Consider the following 24297-nt stretch of genomic DNA (forward strand, 5'->3'; position numbering starts at 1 on the left):
ATCTTGACTAGAGTTCAACAAAAGGCATGTGGGAGACTTTTAAGTCAACTTGAAGTTTTGGTCTGATTAGACCAAAATTGAGTTTTTCGGCCATCAGACGGCACATCATCATAAAAACACCATCCTCACCGAGAAGCATGGTGGTGGCAGCATCATGATGTGAAGCATGGTGGTGGCAGCATCATGATGTGGAGCATTGTGGTGGCAGCATCATGATGTGAAGCATGGTGGTGGCAGCATCATGATGTGGGGATGCTTCTCGGCAGCAGGACCTGAAAGGCTTGTGAAGGCAAAGGTTGAAATGAGTGCTGCAAAGTATAGTGAAATCCTGGAGGACAACTTGAGGCAGTCTGCAAGAGAACTGCTACTTGGGAGAAGATTTGTTTTCCAGCAAGACAATGAGCCGAAGCTACACAGAAAAGGTTCAAAGACAACAAGGTGAACATTCTGGAGAGTCAGAGCCCAGACCTCAACCCAACTTACAACTTGTGACTGGACTTGCAAAGGGCTAACCACTTATGAACCCTGTGAAACCAGACAGTTTTGCAAAGAAGAATGTGGTAAAATTGCAGGGTCTAGATGTGCAAGGCTGATCGAGACCCATCCATAAAGGCCCAATTTTGTAATCATGGCCAAAGATACTTGTATTATTATTTTTAAAAATAATTTACATGACTTTGTAGTGAGTTGTTTCACTTTGACATTAAATAGTCTTTTTGTAAATTCTTGTCATAAAAGCCAAACTATATTGACAACAATCTAAAGCGGAAAAGCCATAGAAGGGGAAAACTTCCAATCAGGAAAGTTTGTCACAATTTCTCAAAGCTCAGATTGATGCTGTTTTTAATAGTTTTCTTTTCCCTATCTGACCAAAACCCAAAGATATTCCATTAACTATTACAGCTTACAACAAAACTCTGTGATATCACTAAACAAATATCGAATGATTCAAAATAGAGCAGCACACATACGCCCCCTCAAATCAACACGTATGCTCGTTAAATATACACAGCTGTTATCAGGCATGGAGCGGGTTTGTACTCATTTAGAACATTCTTCAAATTAAATCAGAAAAGTTGATCTATTGTATGATAAATATCTGAAAGCGCTAGAGAATGCCTGAAAGCTTCACTGCATCATGTTGTAAAGTGTCCGCTATGTTTTCATTTATATAAATGAAGACATTTCCACAGTGAATCGATGCAGATAAGGAACAAACTGGTGCATAAAAATTTGCCAGAATGCAGAAAATGAAGTGTTAGATGCTCAGAATGAATGTGTCTCAGTCAAGGTTCAAACAAAACGTACGCCCACGCATGTTTATTAATTCAGAACAGAGCTGTTTATGGGTTTCTTGGTTTTCTTGGAAGTTGCTTTGCATACGGAAAACATGTTGCTATGTATATGATTTCAGAACCCCTTGTGTAAAAGTAAAATGTGTATTTAAAGTCTACCAAAAATCTAACAAATATAATATAAGCCCAATGTTTTGACGGGCCAGTTGATCAAAAAACTGCTCGGTATAGATGTAGATTTTATTACATTTAGTCACTTACCTGTATTTAAATCTCTGAGAGCAATAATTAATGAGAAAACAAATGACAAAGTTAACAAAAAACGGTGGCATTCAAGAGTGGAGTAGTTTGTATTTCTGGTTTTAAATCGACACACAGGTACAGCTGTGTTAAGTTTTAATGTTTGTTGTTAAATGTTTAAGTTATGTTTGGTGGCATCTTGCAATTTAGCGCCTTATAAATTAAAAAAAAGCAATGTTTGTCATCTCTTACTCCCAAAGAAGGTCACTAATTATTATTGATTATTATTTGCTTATACTGTACAAGGAAAAATTGCCTTTTTCTGAACAGATAACCAATTTTCTGTCCCATCTCACCAATGAGTGTGTCAATATGAAATTCAAATCTAAATTTTTGAGTGCTATATAACGCAAACTGTCATCCACAATATCTCTGGCTCTAGAGAAGAGCAAATATTTGTTTACTTAATTATGTTGAGGACCAATTTCAAACTGAAAAGTGCATCATTTGAGCATTTGGAGAGGACAGATTTGGTGGGGCATCTGTTTGTCCTCCCTGAGGAAATTCTGAGCATGAAACACTTCATTTTCTGCATTCTGGTGATTTTTTTTCAGCACCAATTTATGCCTTTCCTGCATCAATTTGTGGTGTAAATGTCAGGCACAATGAGTAAAGTGTTTTGTGGAGGACGTATTTACAGGATATATCCCTGCATCCCTGCTGAAATCTACGCTATGATCATTAATATACAGCAGTTATCACACACAGAGTGGGCTTGTTTTCATTCAGAGGATTCTTCGCATTCCTGGTTCGACTAGACGAGTAAATAACCCCAAACTGGAACCTCAGCCATAAACTGTGTAAATTAAGGGGAGCAGTGAGGATTCATTTTGCACGACTGAGGCCAAGAAATGTTTTCATGCTGAACCGCTGCCAAACAAGGACAGAGCAGGAGAATTTGGGAGGCAGAGAGCGAGGAGGGTGTGACCTTAATCCTACACTGTGGAGAAAGACTGAAACAAGCACTTACACACATCTGGTCCATCCAGTTTCAGAAGAAAAGTATGCTAGAGGTGAAACTTCTGCTGTACTCTCTGGATACCCATAAGAGGTGAGTCAGCACCGGGGCTGGTTGATTAGTTACTCTGCAGCAGGCTGCTGTTCATAAAACAAGGGTGTGTCTGCTTTAGCTCATTCATGACTCATCAGAAGCACTTTGCTGTGTGAGGGCACGACAGTGTCCCTCTTCAAATGATTATCACATGACTCATCTGTAAATTTGCAACAGGCAAATGTTTAAACGTCATCCAACACAACCGATAACACGGGCCGACATCCCCACACACACTGCAGAGTCGTGCAGAGAGCAGCGCGGCGCCTTTCAGCCGGCGTGCATGCCGCTGCACGTTACACCAGGCAGCCAGGACACGAATCGGGTCGCAGATGAAGGCAGAAACGCCGCCGTGGAGACGAACGCTCTCTGTTACTGACACCCAGGCTCTGGGTTCTGTCCAAAAAGCCTGCAGCTAAGGTTTTGCTTTCTAGTCTCATAAAATAACAATGAGCAGCGACCAGGGTACATATGGTAACTGTAGGCCGTCACCCTGAAAACAGCCAGACTGGAACACAGCAGAGGTAACGGAACAGTGAAGGGAAGTAACTACGTACATTTTGAAGATCTTATCTTCAGTATTTGCATTTTTCGCTGCTTCATCCGTCCAATCTACTACATTTCAGAGGGAAATATTACACTTTCTACTCCTTTCTACATTTATCTGACAGCTTTTTTTGGCTGCAGATTTTCACAATGGATAATATGATAAGTTTTATACAACACATAGCTACAGATTAAACCAGACTTCTTCCAAAAAGCAGTGTGCAGTCACATCAACATTTCACATCTGTGAGTTGTTCACAGCTCCACCAAATAGAGATTTTTCCCTCTAAACTTCTCACAATTCAATAAATGTTTCAATGAGCCAAAATCAACAATTAGAGAAAAAGTCCCAAAACTGAAAAAGCCATTTGTTTAGCAGAAGTTTGTTTTTTCTTTTTCCCTTCTACCATTAATCATGTTTGGAGCCTTCAGATTTATCTGCTGTCCCTGAATATAAAACTGGATATAAACTAGTTTAAACCTGCAGCAGCTCTAGCAATACTTTAACTACAATTAGCTGCTAATATGAATGCATTTTTGCTTAAGTAAAGTATTTTTTTTCCACCACTGCAATGGACCAAGAAAGAAATAAACACAAATAAAAGCCATTATAATAAAGTATCCATCAACACTAAAGGAGGAAATGAAAGACAAGCATAATATAAGTTAAAACCAACAATAAAAAAAAATAAAGCCAGAAGTAGGAAGTCGATAAGACCAGAAAGAAAACTACAAAAATTCTCAAAAAGGGAAGCTTTGAGACTTTTAACCTGATTCTGACATTTACAGTTATTGCCACTGATAACAACCTACTTTTAAGGAAGGAACTCAGATTATATTTCATAGCTTCAGTTTAATCCAGGGTAAGTTCAGATTGGCTCTGATTGGTATTTATTTAGAGTGTTGTGTAATTGGACTTTAATGGTGAACTTTGTCCTCTCTCCAACAGCTACATCTCATCTCCTGGACTATTTAAAGGGTCACAAATTATTATTATTCAAAATTAAAATGAGCTTTAAATAACCTATCAGGTATAGCAACCAGCTGATGGCTACAAGTTGGCAGCTCTCGTCCAGCTCAGTGTGTTTTTGGCACAAGGCACACCTTTACATCTGATTCTATTTGTGTGAATCATCATAAATAAGACTAATTCCAATGCACACAGCTGCCTGCAGACACTGCAATATGAATGTGGATCATGGAATGAGTGGAAAGAATTTTACATTCATTTTTTTTAACTGAAGCAACTTGAGCATTGTGCAATTATCGGTTTAAAAGCTAAAGATTTCTGGGCCGAGCCAACAATGCCTCAAGATCGTAACAGAATCTCTGCAGATGGGGTATTTCTCAGAGTGACTAATTGTTTTTTTGGTCCTTTTGTTTTGCTGCTTCTGAAGAGGTGAAGCAATCTTTCGTTTGGCGCTGCGTTTGGAGCAACCAAGACTTGAGTGCACACACTTTTTCATGGGAATAATTTTTGCAGAGATTTTGAACAAAGAGTTGTACATTAAAGAATGAAACAGTTTTGCTTAACAATTTATATGCGACAAAGCAGCTGCTTCATATGTTTAATGAAGAGCCGTGGATCTAAATGATCTTTTTGTTAGGTTGTTTTACAAAAATAAGAATTCTGTGGGAGAAAATTGCCTGGGAAATTAAAAATTATACGACACCATTGATCTAAGCATTGAAAACAAGCATTTTTAAGGCACACTTTTGACATATATTGCTTTGGAAATCTCACATTTCACACAAATCTGAGCATAGAGCACATTGTTTTATATTTTATATCCATTTTCCTCTGAAAAAACTTGAAAATGGTGCAAATATGAGCTTAAAATCTAAAGATTTGTGGGCTGAGCTTCAAAGCTGCAAGACCCACACAGCAAATCTGTTTTTAAACACATAAATTAGTGCAAAAAATAAAAAATAAAACATTTGACTTTACTAACTTCATTGGCTGGAAAGTTTGCAAATGCACTGCCCTCATGTGGCCACAACATGACGCGTTACTACACTTGGTGTGCGTGCGGCGGCGCGTGTGTTTGTGTGTGAGTGCGGGAGATGCATGCATCCTCTCCAGCCGGCCTATATCTGTCTCCCAACTCCCACATGAGACGCAGAGAGGAGGAAGAGGAGGGAAGGTGTCGTCTGGTCTGGGGCGCAATGGTGACCCACATCCCAGCAGCTCCTCCACCACCACCACCACCACCACCACACCCCCCGAAGCCCCTCATTACGTCAGACTCCATAATGACCCATAAAATCATCGCTATATGTTGTGCTTTTTTTTTTAAATTACAAAAAAAATCAAGCATCAAAGCGTGTTACTTTAAATATAGCAGGACGCCTCTGCATGTCAGGGGATGCGGGTATTTCCAAACGCCTCGTTTTATTCTACCAGCCAGCTTCTCATCGAGGATGCGTCCATTTGTTGTTTCGCGGGGGAGATCACCCTGCAAGCGCATTTATATTTTCACTTCTCTTACATTTCCTTCTTCTAATCGCGAGTATAGCATTTATAAAAATCCTTTGGATCACACGTGAATTGATTTTTCCCTACAATGGGAATCTTACAAACTATTCGGACATGTGATGCCGAGTGATCCCCCCCTGCTCGGGATGGTACGCGCCACTCCCTGCCGTTAGCCGTTGTTGTACGCGATGCTACTGAACAGATTTGTCGCGATACAAACTAGCTCCACACGGGCATTAAAGCCGCGAAAAGATGCTCCTCCACGGGATTAAAACACCGAAACAAACGGCAAGAAGTCTGGAGAAACTTTGCCCAACTGCGGCCAAACTTTGATAGACTACAAACCTCCGCACCACTTCCCTTTACAGTTCCGAGCGTGTTAGCATTGTTTTATCTCCCCACTGTTGGCATTGGACGCGTCTCTCTCTCTCTCTTTCTCTGCCCCCCTTTTTTCTTTTTTTTCCCCAATTTTTAAATTTTTTTTCTTCTTCTTCTGGAGCAGTCCAGTCTGATGAATTCACCGAAAAAAGACGGAGATGATGATGTGCCCGTTAAAGACCCGGTAAAATACGGCGAATTGGTCATTTTGGGGTAAGTCTCTTTAAAAAAAAAAAAAAAAAAAAAGAAGCGAGAAACAGCTTCGGCAAATTAAATATGTAGCGGCTCCATCAGCGCAATAAACGTGTTTTAATCTAATGCTGTTGCACAAAAATCGCCCCTTTTTCACGTAATAAACTCGTCATGGTTTCACAAATTGAGCTTATTTCTCATTTATTCCACATTGCAGGCGTTTTTACCACCAGTGTGGCTCTGTAGTGATGTTGTAAAGTAAGTTTATGCTCCAGATGAATGCATATTTTCTGTCTTTGTGGCATTCTTGAGCGCAAAATGTGCTGTAGTCACAGTACATATGGCTACTACGGATGTAGCTTTTCATCAATGGTTGTAGTGGGGGGTAAAGCAGCGCTGGATGGCTCAGCCTGCAAATCCCAATGATGTCATACTGTGCAGGATTGCTAAAAGTAGGACTGAGGAGGATATCATTGTCTGAAAAATGCATGCATTCTCGCTCACAGCCTCTCTCATCCTTGTTATTACTAATTGATAAAGCCAGATGACCATCCATGCCAGGCAGCAGTAAGGAGGAGGAGGAGGAGGAGGAGGAGGTGGAGGATGATGAGGATGAGGAGGATGAGGAGGAGGAGGAAAAGCCCCTCTACATCACCAGTGCACACAGTAGACAGGATGTGCTGATGACAGCCACCAGCTTCCACAGCATTTCCAGCCCTACAGCCTCCACACTGTGCAGGGTCTGCAGGGACCAGAAATGCCACAACACACACATACAGAGTCACATCCAGGCTCACACAGGCCTCCCTCCTGCCCCGCAGAGCTTCCTGTGTAAGCCAAAGATAACTGACCTAATGGCCTATCTCTTCCCCTCCGGCTGAACATGGAGCGAGGAAGGCTGGAGCCCGCCCGCATCAGAATACTGATTAGCCGTCCTCCTCGTCATCTGACTGTTTGAACACAGCGGCCCTTTTTTGCATGCACTGATCTGAATGGGGAAGCGAGAAGAAGTGATAGTGGAGGCCTGTTTTTGAGGGTTTTTTGGCAAGTGCAACAGAAGCTGCGGTGTGCGCCGTTATGTGGCTCGTTTAGGGCTGAAAATGCATTTGTGTTAGCTGACTTTAAAACGTCAGTGGTTGAGGTTTGGTGGTTTGATCTTACATTTCCGGAGTGATGGGCTCAAGGCTGTTAGGTAGCTTCTGTGTGGTTTTAAACAAGGGCTGAGTAAAATTCTGTTGTATAAAACGACTTACAACCTGCTTACAGTAGTAGGTGACACGTTAACATTGATGTTGTCATTAATTACCCGGCCAATGACCAGCTCCTCTGTCCCCAAACATGCAGTAGGTAGCCGGTGTAAGGACAGGCTGTTCTTTCTGCTGCTTCCTGACTGATACCATACTTTCCAGGCCTGTTTTGTGCAACTGTAGCTTGACTCTGCATCTGTCAGCCTTGATGATCACATGCCCCGTGTGGTCGATGCCTGCTTCACTGCAGGCCATGTGATCTTTGCAGTGGCTGCCTGCCATCGCTCATTACCTTAGTTTGACTGGACACCGTGCACGCCCAACGACACTCGACCTGCTCATAACCTACTCATCACTACGAAAACGTGTCCTCTGCATGTATTTACACCCACACACACGTGCACCTTTTAATTCCCACGGTCTCTGTCGCAGTCTCTCACCCAGTCCCCTCCAGTGTTTTGCTGAGCGCTGACTTTCAGGGAGGCAGGCCTCCTTGGTGACTTGCCCTCAACGAAAATAAACCCCGTGTTGGGGGGCAGAAGGAGTGAATATTTCATATTGTGCTTTATGATGTGTGCACATGCGTGATGCAGGTCAGAGCTGCCCGTAATTGCACCTTATGGAGCTGCTCCTCCACAGGCCTCTTCCCCTCGACCTTCTGCTTCGTCTCCCAGCCCTTCCTCTTTGTGCCCTTTCCCTCGTTCCGTTCATTTAGCTTCTCTGGCCCTAATACTCATGATAGCTTCTGACTGCTTTTCTGTCTCTGTTTCGGTCAACCTTGTGCCTTTTCGCTCTCTCCCTAAGCTGATTTTCTCTCCTGTGCCCTCTTATCCTCTGCCCTGCTTCGTATCTCCAGCTCTGTCCTCATGTGTCTCCTCTTCCTGACCCAGTCTTTCCCTCGTCAGTCACAGTTCAGATTGTACTGACAGGCCGGGCCACGGAGGGCTCAGGTTAGCACTGAGTCATGTGTTTTTTTACTGGACACCACATTTACAAACAAAAATATATATATATATATCACTGCCCTGCTCTGACCTGAGGAGCATTTATTTTTGCGCTGAGATTCTTGGAAGTACAGCTCATTAAATATACATGATGTCAACAAACTTCTCCGCAGACACACTCAGAAATTAAACATCAAAACCACTTTACTTTTTTTTTTTTCCCGCCACAAGCTGAATTAAGTTCTATTACTGAAAGAAGTATAGCAGGATATTATAAGAAAACGTAAGTATTTTGCACTCTTTCACTGTGCTATTTAGAGAATTTGATAGGACTTGGTAGGGAAAATATCTAATTATGATTTTTCTAAAAGATATTGCAGTTTGATTTGCGCTATAATTTCTTAGCCCTCTGAGCCCCCCAGCAGTTTCTCGACATTTTTTTGTTCCAGACACATTCTTTCTCACTGTATCCTCATTTTTCACTGCAATATAAAGTCCTGGAAACAGAACAAACACGACTAGAGGTCGAAGGAACTCAAAAATGTCTTCTGTGCAGTATGACACAGGTGTAAAGTCATACAGTCATGACAGAAAAGTGGAATTTCCTTCATTATTTATTTTACAAAAATTGAAAAAATTGGAAATAACATGTACAACATTATTCCAGATGCACACGGGTGTCACCAACAGTAGAAAAAAATGGTGAAAACATGCTAACTTTTACCTTGTTTTCATATTTATATGCTATCTGCTTTGTGTAAACACAGTCTGCAGTTCAGCTGAGTGGTTCCTGAGTTTTTGTCATGTGACTGCTGGAGGAACTATAATGGCACTGAGAAGCACCAGATTTTTTATTTTATTTTACAGAATCTAGCTAGTCTGAAAGTTTTATTTTTGGCAAATAATATTTAAGACGCATCGCATAATACATCATACAACATATCACAGTCCACCTCGCTGCTTTTATTTTGCTCTTGTTTTATTGTACTTTATATTTATGAGGCTTTTTCCTAAAAAAACGCGACCTGAGTGCAAATTTTATACCACTGATGTGTGAATGGGAGCTGGCATGACAAATAAAGTTCCTTGAATCCTTGAATAAAGGGATTTTTAGGAAATGATTTTAAGGTAGGCTGCAAGGTGGAGCAGTAGTTAGCATCGTTACCTCGCAGCTAGAAGGTCAGCGGTTTGTGTCCTGGTGAGGACACCCGAGATCTTTCTGCGTGGAGTCTCCATGTTCTCCCCGTGCAGCGTGGGTTCTCTCTGGGTTCTCCGGCTTCCTCCCACAAGTCCAAAAACATGTTGAGGTTAATTGGTGATTCTAAATTGTCCGTAGGTGTGAATGTGAGTGTGCTTGGTTGTCTGTCTCTAAATGTAGCCCTGTGATAGACTGGTTACCTGTCCAGGTGAACCTGCCTTCACCCTGAGTCAGCTGGGATAGACTCCAGCCCCCCATGACCCTCGTGAGGATAAAGCGGTGTATAGATAATGGATGGATGAGTTTAAGGTTCGACTTTGGTGCTTTTTTTTGACAGAACTGCGTGTAAAATGATTATAAATGTAATTAATCCTTCTGTTTTTACAGTTTTTGGTTCTGATATCTGGCATCATTTTAGCAATTTATGTATTTTCTGTTTGTTTTTTTTCTTAAATGCATTTTTTGAACCTGCCAGTGGGTTTTGGATCTCAGAGGGTTAAAGTAAAGCCCCTATTCACATTTATCAGATTTAACATGCAGTGAAGCATTATCACATGAGATGCTATCACAATATTAACTCCACATAGTTCAGCTCCACTTTTTCTTTAGTTGTTGGAGGGCAGCGTGACTGAAGTAAGTGCGGGAGTGTGGATCTCCTATTCAGCATTCAGAGGAGTTTGTTAGTGGGATAGTGTGTTGTCATGTTCGCTACCTTGTGGCACCTTCGTCGGCACTTTTAATACTGAGTAACAGTGACAAATAGTCGCCGAAATAGTAATTTGTTTAACAGACTGGGTGAGAGCATCACTGCTGTCGCTTGACTGTTTGGCCACATGTTTGTCAGGTAGCTGCCTGTGGTGCTTCCTAAACTGCTGACAGTTTGCGGTGTTGCCGTATGATGTGGTGAACGTTCAGCAACAGGTGTTACGCAACACCGCCTCTCGTCTCAAACCTGAAACACTCCCGTCAGGTACAAATTCAGCGTTCGCATCTAGTGTTTTCTTTGGGTTTCACATGTTTACATGCGGGCGCCTTGGATCGGTAACTGTCACACGAGGAGGACGGCAGAGTTTGTAAACCCGATGACGGTTTATGAGGCAGGTCAGGCCCTGCTGCGTAACACATTCCCCTAATTGCAGCCTTTGCCATGCAGTCATTTCACCGGTTCAAATTAAAATGGGAATTTGAAATCGGTTAATTAAATGTTGATATCTGACTTAGTTATTTTGACAGATGTTGTGATACGAGTCATGATTTTAGTGGGTTGGAAAGTGTTCTTTTCCACTGAAAAAATAAAATGATGTGATTGTCTGCACTAAACGAGCATGTTCCCTTAGAACTGGAGAATATTATTTGTGGAAGTGGCTCATTTATAATAGTACATTGTGATACCTTTGACTAACAATTGCAGCTCCTGAGATTTGGATTTTGCATTTTGCCATATTGCAATTTTAATACTTTTCCAATAAACATTTCATTTAAACTCGAAGCTACATTAGGGTAGAGCAGTGTCACAAACATATAGGAGATGTAGGCGTTCAAATGCAAGAATACTGAAATTAGCAGTAACTGTATAGAAAAGACAAATTAATAAAATGATTTAAAAAAACATTCAGAAGAATAAATCCAGTTAAGATTCAAGACGAGGTGAATCAGCTGCAACAAAAGTGAGCAAAATGAGGTTAAATGAGCAACTTAAATTGCCTTTAGGGTAATAAAAAGTTAAGGTTTAGATTGTTCTTGATGTTGTTTCAGAATGCAGGTGCACAGTGAGTAAGACTGGATCTCCCAACAAACAGCTGCAGCATAATGCAATCATCATAATTATCTGAGCACATTCGTTAAGGGCCCACATTAAACACAGCAGAGCAGCCGTGTAAGGAGGTGACAAAAAAGATTTCTTGTTTGAAAACAACTGATCAGATAGAATCTCGCATTATCATTTGATGAGTTACTTCAGAATGGCCACCGGCTGATTTTCTTTTGAAAAAGGCTCGAGCTTGATGAATCAATCGCAGTTTCAGGGCTGAACTGTTCCAACGCTGTCGGAGGGCAGACAGTGGTTCCTTTGACCCTCAGTGTGAGGCGGATCAGAGCGGAGACACGCCAGATGCCCTCTGATCTGATCAGGTTTGAAGGCCAGCAAGCACACTTATTGTCTATATTGTTGTGGTCTTCTTGCCTGCTGAGTTTCCTCTGAATGGTTTTAATAAGAACCATGTCCTGCTGATTAGTGAAGAGCCTAAAACCGGCATACTGCCCTCTGTGTGAACTCAAACTGTGAAAATGGCGTTTGACAATGGTGGAAATTAACTTAGCACATGTACTCAAATACTGTTCTTGTCTACAAATCTGAAGTACTTTCCATGTGGTGCTGCTTTATACTTCCACCGCACAACGTTTTAGAGGGACATATTGGACTTCCTGCTCCACTAAATTTATCTGACAGCTTTTCTAGATGCAGATTTGACACGATGGTTAATAGATTAAGCTTTTAAAGTGCAGCTAAAGATTACTTTTCTAACTTTTACGTCTCCTTCCAAACAAGCAGTGTGTACTCTGTAGATGTGTGAGTTGTGAGCAGCTCCACCACTTCTCACACGGTTTCATTTCAATAAATACTCAGCAGAGCCAATAATCAGTAATTAGAGGAAGAACTTCCAAAACTGAAAACAGAGAACTTTGGTTTCTCTTCCTGCTTCTCATAATTATCATATTAGGAGCCCTCAGATGTAGCTGCTGTCCCTGTATGTAGATATGAAGTAGTTTAAAGCTGCAGCCGCTCCAACAGTAACCTGCTGCTGACACACTGATGCTGTTAATAATATAATGATGACACTTATAATATTGTATCAATCAGAGGACTTTTACTATGTTTTGGTGCTATGTTCGTTTAAGAACATTTCTGTCATTTGACTCGGCTTCAAAAGAAAATCAGTACGTTCGTTAACACCAGAACCGTGTTAACGTCATTAAAAGGTTGATATTGAATTATAAAACACTCAAACGTCTGGATTTGAATTTATTATTTACCACACCCGTGCGAAGAATCAGAATTTTCATTTCTGCTTCTATTAATAAACGCATACCTTCAAAGTAGCATTCAAAGTCCTAACTGGAGCACATAATCAGAGCTTTAATGTAATTGTGCAGCGATGTCATGGAGATAATTCTGTCTTGCTACAATGCTTTACATGAGAAGGAGAGGTTAGACGAAGCTCCTCTCCGGTGAACGTGGGCCTTAAGTACAGGCTGAGTGCGTCAGATCAAGTGCCGGTTGTCCTTTTCATCGAGGTTCAGCACTTTTATACCAATCACGAGTGGCTCGTACGCGCTGCTTTGATTCATTTCAGAGGTGTATATGCAGCGATGTAGCCGTAAAGATTAATTTCAGTTATTTCTACAGGCGTAGTGGCAGCTCAGCGGCACTTTAAATGATGACATTTAAACACTGTGTGCAAACAAGATAAGTGTTTTTACCACCATTAGGGTTTCTCAGCAGAGATGGAGCTAATGTGTGTGTACATGTGGTTGTGCTGTAGTCCGGTGTGGATACCTTACAGCTGGCGGAGGCATCCTTTTTGGCATCACCGGACAGAAATAATATAATAATCTTTCAGCAAATTGTAGTTTAAATGGTCTGAGAGGAAATTAGACTTCTGCACCTTGTCGTGGCATCGTATTTTTTTGAGAGGGAGTGTCATTCCTCGCTGTTGTCATGTCCCCTCAGATGGTTAAAAGAATGATTCAGTGACAAAAAATCCTGCAGAAAAAATGAGTTGTTCTAACACTGGCAACGATGCAAACACAACCCAGATAAAACTAACAGTTTGACAATGAACCGAATAACCCTCTGAACCCCAAAACCTGCTTGAATGTTTGCAAATCATTTCATCTTTAAAAAGAAAATCACCAAAATTACACAATTTCTCCGAGAAAGAAAACCATAAAAACACAGTAAGAACTGCCAGATTTTTAACTTTCCTTCAGTACTTGAAATCAGCATAGTCTGCCCCATCCAGAAAGTTAACTAAATCTAAGGCTAAAATGATGATATTTTAATCAAAATCACTTTATTCTACATTTCTTATTTAGCACCAGATCCTGAAGAAAAAAACAAAAACAATTCTGTACTTGTTGGTGCAACTGTGAAGCCACGACTGACTCAGCTGTGACCAGCAGTCACTTGACAAAAAATCTGTAACTATTCAGCCGAACTGCAGGCTGTGTTTACACAGAGCAGAGAGGAGACGTATGGAAACAAATGAATAATGTAAGTTGTAAAATATCTATAGTATGTAGAGCCGCTTTAGAAAAATTTACCTTTTTTTTCTTGCAAAATAAGTAATCGAAGAAATTCAACTTTCTTTTTGTGTTTGATTTATGGCAGTATAAATGCTTCAGACAGTAGTTCTCTCTACTTCTTGCCGTGGTTGTGCTGTTTCCATAGAGATGAAGGACTTTATGTTGCAGTAAAAAAAAGAGCCCACAGTGAGTAAAAAGGTGACTGGAGCACAAACAACATGCTGGAGGTTCAGAGGGTTAACGCTTACATCAACGTTGGCAAAGTGTATTCAAAGGGTTACATCCAGAAGCAACTTTAATCTGAGCTGGCTGTTCTTCTGCTGAACAAACAAGCTGCTAACTTGATTTTTCTCTGATAAATAAGTGTGGTTGGTTCAGGTGTGTAGGTAGATTTAAGTAGCAAGTACCTGTGTTGGATGGTTCCAGTAATTTAGCCTTCTGCTATCCGTGGCCGAAAACTTGTGGCTGCACTTGTTTATGTTCATGTTTACTTCAAGTTTGTGTTGCATAAGAAGTGTGTCTATCATGTGGTGGGAGAGGGGACCAGCGTTAATGAGGATCTGTTTGTTTCATATTTCCTTCCTGTGCTTGTCGTTGTGCGTCTGTCTCTCTCCAGGTACAATGGTTCTCTACCAAGCGGAGACCGTGGGCGCAGAAAGAGCCGCTTCGCTCTGTACCGAAGGGCCAAGGCCAACGGTGTCAAACCCAGCGCCGTGCACATCCTCAACACGCCACAGGACAGCAAGGTCTGCGCTCGCGTTTTATCAGTGTGCAGCGTTAGTTTCCTTCCTGTGAGTCTTTCAGAAGTGTGCCAGAGGAAGGATGACTAATCACGAAGACGGGCGTATGTGGTCTGTCCTTTTGTGTGCCGTGTCTTCCTGCATCAGAATGCATGATTGCCTGACGACTGACACATGTTGTCGTTTATAAAACGAAGACAAATTAATGTTTTGCCACCGTCTGATTAGTGTCGAGGGCCACCGTCACTTAAAATATTACTTTACCAGGGTTTTTCTGGATATAGAAGATTTTTTTAACCCAGAGCCAGGAAAATCAGCAGCACCAAAACTATAATTGAATTGATAATAAAAGCAGCAATTCATATTTTTTAACCAGTTTTGAGAATTTAGGTTTCCTGTACTCAAGCATAAAAGACATTTTTGTACATCCAACGGTCAGACATAACAGGAAAATACGTAGATTTTGGTCAAATTAAGTAAAACTAAGTCTTTACTGTGTGCAGACTGAGCATGCTTAATGTCATGCATACTACTAGTCACCTACTCGGGCTAATGTTTAGTGCAACGTTTATTTTAAATTAATGAATCACAATTTGTGTTTTTGAGTAGCTACATTATTTAGTCAAGCATTTGGATTGTCAAAAAAACTGATAAATTGCTTTAGAAAACGAGTGCTCTAACACATCTTGTTGCTGCTGCTGTTGTTGTTTCAGGCGGTGCACAGCAGGGGGCAGCACAGCATCTCTTTCACATTGTCCCGTAACCAGACAGTGGTGGTGGAGTACTGCCATGACAACAACACAGACATGTTCCAGGTAACGCACCGAGGAAATCGAGAAAACAAGGTCAACGTTTTTTCACGAGTCCTACTTCAGCGATGACAGCGTTGACAGCAGAAAATAATCCTCGATTTGTGATCACGTGCGAGTTTCTCCCGAAATACACTCTTATGTAATGCCATCAAAGTCTCTTCTACACTGGGAAGATTATTTTGGTTCAGAACTGTGACCATTAAAAATAAAGGCTTTTGCGTAATATCCGCAAGAAAGTCTATTTATATGCACAAGACTCTGCTCTTATAATAGTGTCACAGATTTGTTTAACGTCCAAAAAATGACGAACAGTCTCAGTGAAATCACTCACAGCATTAAAAGCATGAGCATCCGTGGTTTAGAGAAAGCTATTAAAATGTAGGAAATTTCAAGACCCTGCTGTAATTTAATTGATTTACAGCTGTGATCTCTCCTCGCTGTCCCGTGCAGATCGGACGCTCCACAGAGAGTCCCATCGACTTCGTGGTGACGGACACCTCCGGAGGGGGGAAGGAGGGCGAGGACCCCTCCATCGCCCCCAGCACCATCTCCCGCTTCGCCTGCAGAGTGGTGTGCGAACGCAACCCTCCCTACACGGCACGCATCTACGCCGCGGGCTTCGACTCCTCCAAAAATATCTTCCTAGGGGTGAGTCGACGTGATAATCAATCACAAGAGGTTTCTAATGACAGTGTATTTTTAGAATCACTGTTTAAGTTATTCACAGAACAATTTTCTTTTGTTCTGTACAAATTATGGTGATTTAAACCTTCCCTTCAGGCAGTGAAAGTAATTACACAAACCCTGCCGACTGGTATTTATGACGTATGTCTCGCCATCGATCTCTCTCTTTATTAGACTTCCTCTCAAGTTTCTTTTTTATCTGCAGCATCAGAGACTTTTCTTCATAGGTTTTTCCTCCATATCCTCCACCATACTTCTATTTCCTGTAGCCTTTTCTATCTCTGTCACTAAAATTGCTTTGCTCCTCAGCTTTGGCAAACTAATCATTGCTGGCTGACATAAAACATACTGCTGCCCATGTGCAGACACCAGATTTAAACCTCCACTGTACTACAAAACACAAGAGATTTACCTCGAGCTTAACCAGTGACGTGGGAGCCTGTCTGACTTTACATTATTTTATATGTAAAAGTTCTGCACTGTTGCACTGTGGCACCACTCAACACATGAAGTTTGTGAATCATTTATGGTGTCAAACAGGGCTTATGATTTAAAGTCTTGATCACAATGGCAGAGTTTGTTGTGATGGTATTACCAATCAGGAACCTTATCCTTTATAAATGAAGTAGTCTGTAGGTGTGAACTTAAACCAGTAAACTGAAGACAAATTGCCCCCAAAAAACTCAGTCTTGTCTTGCCACAACCCTACACCGCAGATGTGCTGCTAAAGTGTAAATGACAAAACCCTCAGATGTTCATGTAACTGACACGTATGAGTTTCTGACGTACAAGAAGGCAGGATGGAATATTCTTCTCTGAATTCTGTTGTGAAGGATGTTTGTAAATTTGTGAATGATGCTTAAGGTGCTTTTTCCATTTTTTGACTTTTATTTTGTGGAAATGTTTAAGCAGCACTTCAGTCTTGGGATCTATGTTGGTGTAGTTACTGTACAAACATGACACAATAAATCAAAAAAAAAAAAGTCATTCATCCACTCACTGCTGAGAAGAACAAAGCCAAAGCCAAGGTGTCATTTTTTACTTAATTAGCTCAGTTTGATGAGGGGTGGTTTTATACTTTCATTTTCTTTGCTGCTGCAGGAGAAAGCAACCAAATGGAAAAATCCTGACGGGCACATGGACGGTTTGACAACCAACGGGGTTCTGGTTATGCATCCGGAGGGATTCCCAGAGGACCCCAAGCAGGGTCTGTGGAGGGAGATCTCTGTCTGTGGAGATGTTTATGCTCTGAGGGAAACCCGTTCTGGACCCAGCCGGGGCAAACTGGTGAGCTGCTGCTGCTGCTGCTGCTTTGGTTCCTTTTTGGCTTCATCGAGGCCTCCTTTCGCTTTGATTGTCAGCTTGTGTTGGTCTGTCCCCTCCAGGCGGAGGGAGAGAGCAGCGCACTACGAGACGGTTCTCTGGTTGATCTGTGTGGTGCCACACTGTTGTGGCGTACAGGTGAGGGGCTCATGCGAGCTCCCACCCTGCGTCACCTGGAGGCTCTTCGTCAGGAGCTTAACGCGTCCCGGCCTCAGTGTCCTGTAGGCCTCAGCACACTGGCCTTCCCCAGCCTGCCACGGAGCCACAGGTGGGGCCCACAGTCACACCTCATTATCACAGGCAACTCTCCACTGCAGGACATCGAGGCAGGCATGAGGTGGCACAAACACGAACAGCTCTGTCAGCCTTTCTGTTTCCACTGTGGTGTACAAATCATCGGAGATCTGTTCCATCAGCCTTCATATGTGTGTGAATCCCCGTCAACAATGGGAAATTCCCCCTATGTACACATAGATGGGGAATTTCCATTGGTGACGGTTGAGAGGAGAAGACTGGGCTGAGAAATGCCGCTCAAACAACAAAGCAGTTGCCAGGACCACAAAGAAGTACCTACCCTGAAGTAGATACTTTTTTCTAACTGTAAACAGCCCTGTAAGAGGTTCTGAGGTGGCATTTGGAACATGCACAAAGGTTCAGACCATCCTAAAACATCCAGCAAGTTCCTGCAGTGGAAAGCAGCTTTATGTCACTTCAAACATAATGAACATTTTGTATTAGGATGTTTATTTACTTCCATCTTCAGGAGTGCCTGTGAGCAAAGTCTTTGCTGTGTTTTTGTGTTTTGTTACATACAAGCAGCCACAAAACTCCTGTTAACACGACTGACGCTCTCTGTTGATGTTGTCACTTCAGCCTTGAAGAGCGTCAGCCCTGGGTCTACCTCGCCTGCGGCCACGTCCACGGACGCCACGACTGGGGCCAGAGATCGGAGGGAGTGGAGGAACCGGGAGAGGGCGAGGGCTCCACAACCCGCCGAGAATGTCCCCTGTGCAGGAGCGTGGGCCCCTACGTGCCCCTGTGGCTGGGCTGTGAGCCTGCAGTGTACGTGGACGCCGGAGCTCCCACTCACGGTTTTGTGCCGTGTGGCCACGTCTGCTCGGAGAGGACAGCCAGGTACTGGGCCGAGACTCCGCTGCCCCACGGGACGCACGCCTTCAGACCCGTCTGCCCCTTCTGCTCCACTGCCCTCAGCACCCCCGGCTGGACGAGGCTCATCTTCCAGGGCCCCATCGACTAGTCGCCACTCCTCAGCCACCACCATCACAATAACAAGAAGCTACCTGAGCTTCATTCGTGTTGCAAACGTTAGTCAGTGTGGAGAGGTAACAATACGGAGTGCTTAGATTATTATTAGATTATGGGTGTTGCACTCGCACAGTCTGAGTTCACAACAACACTCTGCAACGTTGCGTTACTGAATGTAGCTCAGTGCTGACGAATCCTTCCCCTTGTTTATCCTTCAGAGCTCGTTAATTGGTATAAGATCAGGAGGATAGGTGAGCATGGCAGATCAATCAGCGCTGCCATGTGGAGAGTGTTTGCTCTAAATTCTAAGACATGTCCAGTCCTCTGTCATGCAGGAGTCTGATGTTTTAAATTCCAGCCACCACAATGCCAGCTGAAGACATAGATCTCAGAAGTACTTACCCAGGAGCTTAAACGATGCTGCTTAACGCTTTTCAAACATGCATTTTCACAGCATTATGAAATGACACATCCTCATAATAACTATCAGGCCTGAACACTTTACTCAGTATTAGACACCTTGCACAGTATAAAATGGCAAGTAGCTTTTTGCACATGTGAGGTGCGATCAAAAAGTTCATAGTCTGCGCCAAAATAAAGTCAACTCATCAGAAACCGTAGGAAAGCAGTCTTCACAGTGGTCTTGTTGTGCAGTGATACACAAAAGTGCTCCTGCAGCATTTGTAACGCTCGCTTGAAGTCCCCGTTCTGTAAGCATGTCCAGCACCACCTCATTCAAAACAGCAACCCTTCGATTTGAGTCAAATGTGGAGCATAGAGCCGGTTAGAGAATGATTGTGTTGTTGTGGCCAAAGAGACGTAATCACCACGTTGTGACCGAGCACACAATGCAGTCAGAGCCCCTTCATGCCATCACGGTTAAGGTCGTTTACACCGAATATTCTTCCTCAGATTTTACACGAGATCTTTGCCTTGACATCCTGATGAATTTCAAATAGTTGGATGTGTGAGCTTCTCTCTATGATATCATATTGTAGGCTCCTTGTCCGGTCTTCTAGACTGTGGCACTTCCACTGTGAAAACTGCTGTTTCTTCTTTTCACCCTCCTCTCATCACCACTGATCCTCCACATAAAGGTTGGATCATCCAGCTGTAAACTGACACAAAACATGATGTTTAAACTCCACAAAGAAATTGCAAATATTCCCCTTCCGCCTTCCGGTGTTCACAAACACATGTGTAACACTGGTGTTGGTGTTAACAGCGTGTCACTCTGCCTTCTGACGGACAGTTACAGCTCCCACATGCTGCACACGTGACCATTACGCTTCGTTCACACTGAACAGGCAAAGTCTCAGGACGTTTTGATCGCACCTCGTAACAAAGGAATGGCCTTTTTTTCTCAGTTAGCCTGCATTTCTTGCAGGTCTGTGTGCTCTTCACTCGGTGAAGCGCCACCTCTTGCACTTCTCGGCCTGAAATCTCACCACATGTTAAGTTCTAGAACATGTCGACATGAAATGCTGCCCGTCTGGCCTCAACTTCTGCAAAAACCACCTCCGTTTATATTTCACATCAAGTCTCGTTATAGATTTGCATTCTGCGTTTCATACTTCCCCTTCCTGAACCACCGGCTGATTTAGCTTTATTCTCAGTGGGAGGTTACAAGGTCACATCAGAGGCTTGTGCTTCCATTCAGTGTTTTAAATTCTTAGTGACCCATGAAGGGGGAATTGCTAGCCATTTTTCAAATCAGGACATTTTGAGTGTGTGCGGTTTTCATCTTTTGTCTAGACATATCCTTTTAGTGTGAAATCTATGCACAAACACCCTCGTAAATGAGATAAATGAGATCCCTTGTGTAGTATTTGGATGGAAAGAAAACCTGCCGACTCTTTGATTAGCTCTGTAGCACCAGAGGGAACGCTGCGTGCCGAAGATCTTATCCTAATTATGAAGCAGGATGAGGATAAACAAAGGCTGGGAATGAAACTGGGTAAACGCCACTTCACAACCCTCTAAAGCAATAATAGCACTCCCATAGATAAGCTAGATGTTGTGCTATGTTTAGCCAGGTGTTAGGTCAGCAGTCCCTTCAAATATGGCTGAAATGGTTTCCAGGTTAAGGGCTCAACCAGAGGCGTGTTCAATCTCATCACTTCTTTTATTTCCAAACAAGGTCTCAGACCAGTGATCCAAGAATGTGTGGTCTAACCAAAGCACTAGAATTTAAAGATGAGCAACCAAACCACTGATATGCATTTAAGTCATTCCACATGTGCAGTTAAGCCCAAAATGATTCATACACGTGCCAAATTTGATTTAGTGACATATTTTGTTTTGATCTGTAGATTTGTTCTGGCAGAAAAATGACATAAATAAGCAACAAAAGACAGACATTGTGTTACAGATGTTGTTTTTTAATGTTTTTATTTTATGTCCAAATTCTTTTCTACTTCTTAAAACTGCTGCTAATCTTTGATAAAGTACAAGTTTCTTTACCATTCCAAATGATCCTGAATATTTCTACCATGTTCTGGAGCCTTTTCATGCACTGTAGACTGAGAACAGCTGATGCAGTAGTTCTCTAGTTAGCTTCTTAGTTAATGGCAAGTCATGGCTGAAACCAAAGACCTTAGTGAGGACCTTGGCTTGCTCACAAGACATGGAAAGGCCATTAAGCCATATCCAAGTGTTTTCAAGGTCCAGTGGCCGCAGTGCAAAGCATTATCAAAAAAGTACAAGGAGTTCCACACTGTGGAAAATCGCAAAGGGCTGGTAGGAAGCCAGCAGTGACCCCTGTGCTCGCAGGAATGGTAGGATCTGAGAAGAATCCAAAGATCAGCACTAAGAGCATCCTGATGAGCAGTTGTGGTCGCAGCATCTCCATCAGGCGCTGCAGCACACACTGAACACGGAGACTTTAATTCTTCAAGACAGACAAACAAAGGAGAAGGCTTCTGGTCAAAAGTTCTGTATGTGAAGGATAAACAGCATGACGAGAAAAAGAGGACAACAATCTGTAGAAAAGTTTGTAATATGATAGTTAAAACTCATCGTTAACATCTCAAACACAGTTTGTTACCATATTTGCCACTTGTTTTTGTTAACTCCCGCCAGAAAAAAAAGATCTATTTGCCAAATAAAAGTTCACTCTGAGTCAAAATTTGATACGTATATGAACAATATGGGGCTTAGCTGTATCATTATTGTCATTACGCTGACAGAAATCAGCACGTTTAGGCTGCAAAACAACACAGCAGCTGGATTTGTCCTAAAAACCTACATGTTCTGTTGCTTCTGTTGTTAATTTGAACACACTTCTGGTTACTGAATTACGCTAAACAGGGTCTATGTTGGTGTGATGGAGTGTCACTAGGTTTGACCTTATATAACCTCAAAAGAAAATCTTTTTTTTTTGTTGTTGTTGTTGTTTCAAAGAAAAACTATTTTGTTAGGAAATGGGGAGGGCTGGGTTTATTTGGGGGAAAGTGGGAGGAATTCTTTTAGATGTTCAGTGTTAAAAAAAAACAAACAAACAAAACAAAACACAACTATTTTTCTATCTGACAATTGGTTTTGTTGTTACTCAGTGTAAGCAAGTTGTGTATGTTTCCAAATATAATCGTGTGGTAGATGTAGGAGAGCTTGTGAGTGAGAAAACATTGCCAACACTGTGTCCAACAAACACACTTACACACAATGCTACCGGAAAACATTGCCCAGACAATGAATGTAGCCAAATACTCGGGCTATATTTAGCCTTCCCTGGTGCTCATATTGAATGGTCTATATTGTGATACTATTTTTGTAAACTGAATATTATGGTGTAGCTTGGTGAACTAGCTCGAAAGACTAAAAAAAGAAGAAAAAAAAAAAGTCTGGTAATTTTCAATAATAGCCTCAAGTATGGAAGACATAATTGATAATACACACTCACACGGAAATTGTGTCTAGCTTGCATGTGCTACACATCCAGTATGTACACTACACATACTCGAAAAACTTTGCACGGTGGATTGCCAACTTGTTATTCATGCTGAGAGCGTTTCGTCGCAGACCAAGTTGTCTTCCGAGTCCTCAATACTGCAGCATTTTCTTTCCCTCTTATTTGTTGTTTTGGGTTTTATTTTTGGAAGAAAGAAAACAAACAAAAAAAAGAGAGCAGCCTAAAAAAAAAAAAAAAAAAAAAATCCTCATACTTGATAGATCTTTGTGAATGAGACCTCTTGAATCCCACTTTGTACTACTATGCGAATATTTTCCACCAAACCAATTCACTGCAAGAACAACACTTGTTTACATTTTTGTATTTAGGCCCATCGCGGAACATTTAAAGCTAATGAAAGTCAGCGTGCTGTCTTCAGAATGTGATGTGTTCTCATTTGAAGTCTAAATACAAGATTTGTACTTGGCGGATGGTGGATAAGTGACGTAGTGTTGATAATTACTGTAGCTCAGGATTAGTGATTTCAGACTCCCAGCTGGCGAGGCCTGGAGGAAACCTGGTAAAAGACACTTTGAAAAACACATAAGCGAGGCATCGGATGTGAAAGAAGGCACATCTAATGCACAAATTACTGAGGGCGTACAGTGGAGCCACCACAGGTCAGCCATATACGGGTCTCTATGTAAAGGGATTTAGCGAAACAGGCACGGAAACATCTCTGCCCTTTACAAATCACGCCAAATCCAGTGAATCCTGCTTTTAAATATAAATATATATAAACAGTACGACATGTAACACCATTGGCATGTGGATGGAGAGTCGTTGCGGCACCCTCATTGGCTTTCTGACCTGATATATTCATTTTTCTTTACTTTTCTTGGGTTCTTAGTTATGTAATTTGTTTTTAGATTAGAAAAAAAAATTCAGACAGTATTTTAGCGCAGTTTAATACCACCAGTAACATCATAAGCTCTTCCCTAATTTTCTTTTTTTTTCTTTTTTAAAATCAGTTGACCCTCATTTCAGATGGCGAAACCTCAACCTCCTCAACTTATGAGCTCGCCTTGTCATAGGTGAGTGAGTAGCCGACATGTATTATACAGCGTAAAACCTCACAGTTAACAATGCATTCCTTTAAATATATCTGTGTTATGTACAGCTATTTTGTATTATTTTATAACATATTCTTCTGTAATCGTCCGGTGCACAGACAATCGCTATACACATGTCAATAAACCAGTTTAAAAAATTGCCACGTTGTTTGTCTTTTTCCTCAGGATCAGCATAAAGTAAGGCTATTTAATAAGAGTACAGTAGTTAAAGGGGTAGACAGTAACGTCGTGGTTCCAGCAGAGGGCGCTCCTCACCAGCTCTCGGGGCGACAGGCGGGATGCTGCAGTTGCTCCGAGTTGCATCACCTCTTTAAAATAATCATCTGTTTTAATGAGCACTTTTGGCACTCGCGCACGGTACATCACCACGCAAATGTGATAAGAAGCCGCGAATGTGTGCAAAATTAGAGAACGCTCGATTTCAAATAGCAATTTTAAAAAAGACTTTGTAAAGAATGCAGAGTGTCTGGTGCAAAGTCTACGCTCCTAAAGACCTTCTGAGAGCGGTGTTATTCACA

At 42.0% G+C, this 24297-nt stretch overlaps 1 protein-coding gene across 1 annotated transcript; it reads left to right on the plus strand.

The window, feature by feature from the left end:
* The first annotated feature begins 5842 nt into the window (after nucleotides 1–5842).
* Nucleotides 5843–23919, plus strand: LOC103359896 (E3 ubiquitin-protein ligase pellino homolog 2). The gene is made up of 7 exons (XM_008285460.1): nucleotides 5843–6259; nucleotides 14549–14678; nucleotides 15386–15487; nucleotides 15935–16132; nucleotides 17270–17455; nucleotides 17554–17759; nucleotides 18365–23919. Exons 1-7 carry the CDS (start codon nucleotides 6180–6182, stop codon nucleotides 18747–18749), a joined length of 1287 nt encoding a protein of 428 aa, XP_008283682.1. The 5' UTR covers nucleotides 5843–6179; the 3' UTR covers nucleotides 18750–23919.
* Nucleotides 23920–24297: the final 378 nt, after the last annotated feature.

This window comes from Stegastes partitus, unplaced genomic scaffold (genome assembly GCF_000690725.1).
Source record: "Stegastes partitus isolate 25-593 unplaced genomic scaffold, Stegastes_partitus-1.0.2 Scaffold403, whole genome shotgun sequence".
Classification (NCBI taxonomy): domain Eukaryota; kingdom Metazoa; phylum Chordata; class Actinopteri; family Pomacentridae; genus Stegastes; species Stegastes partitus.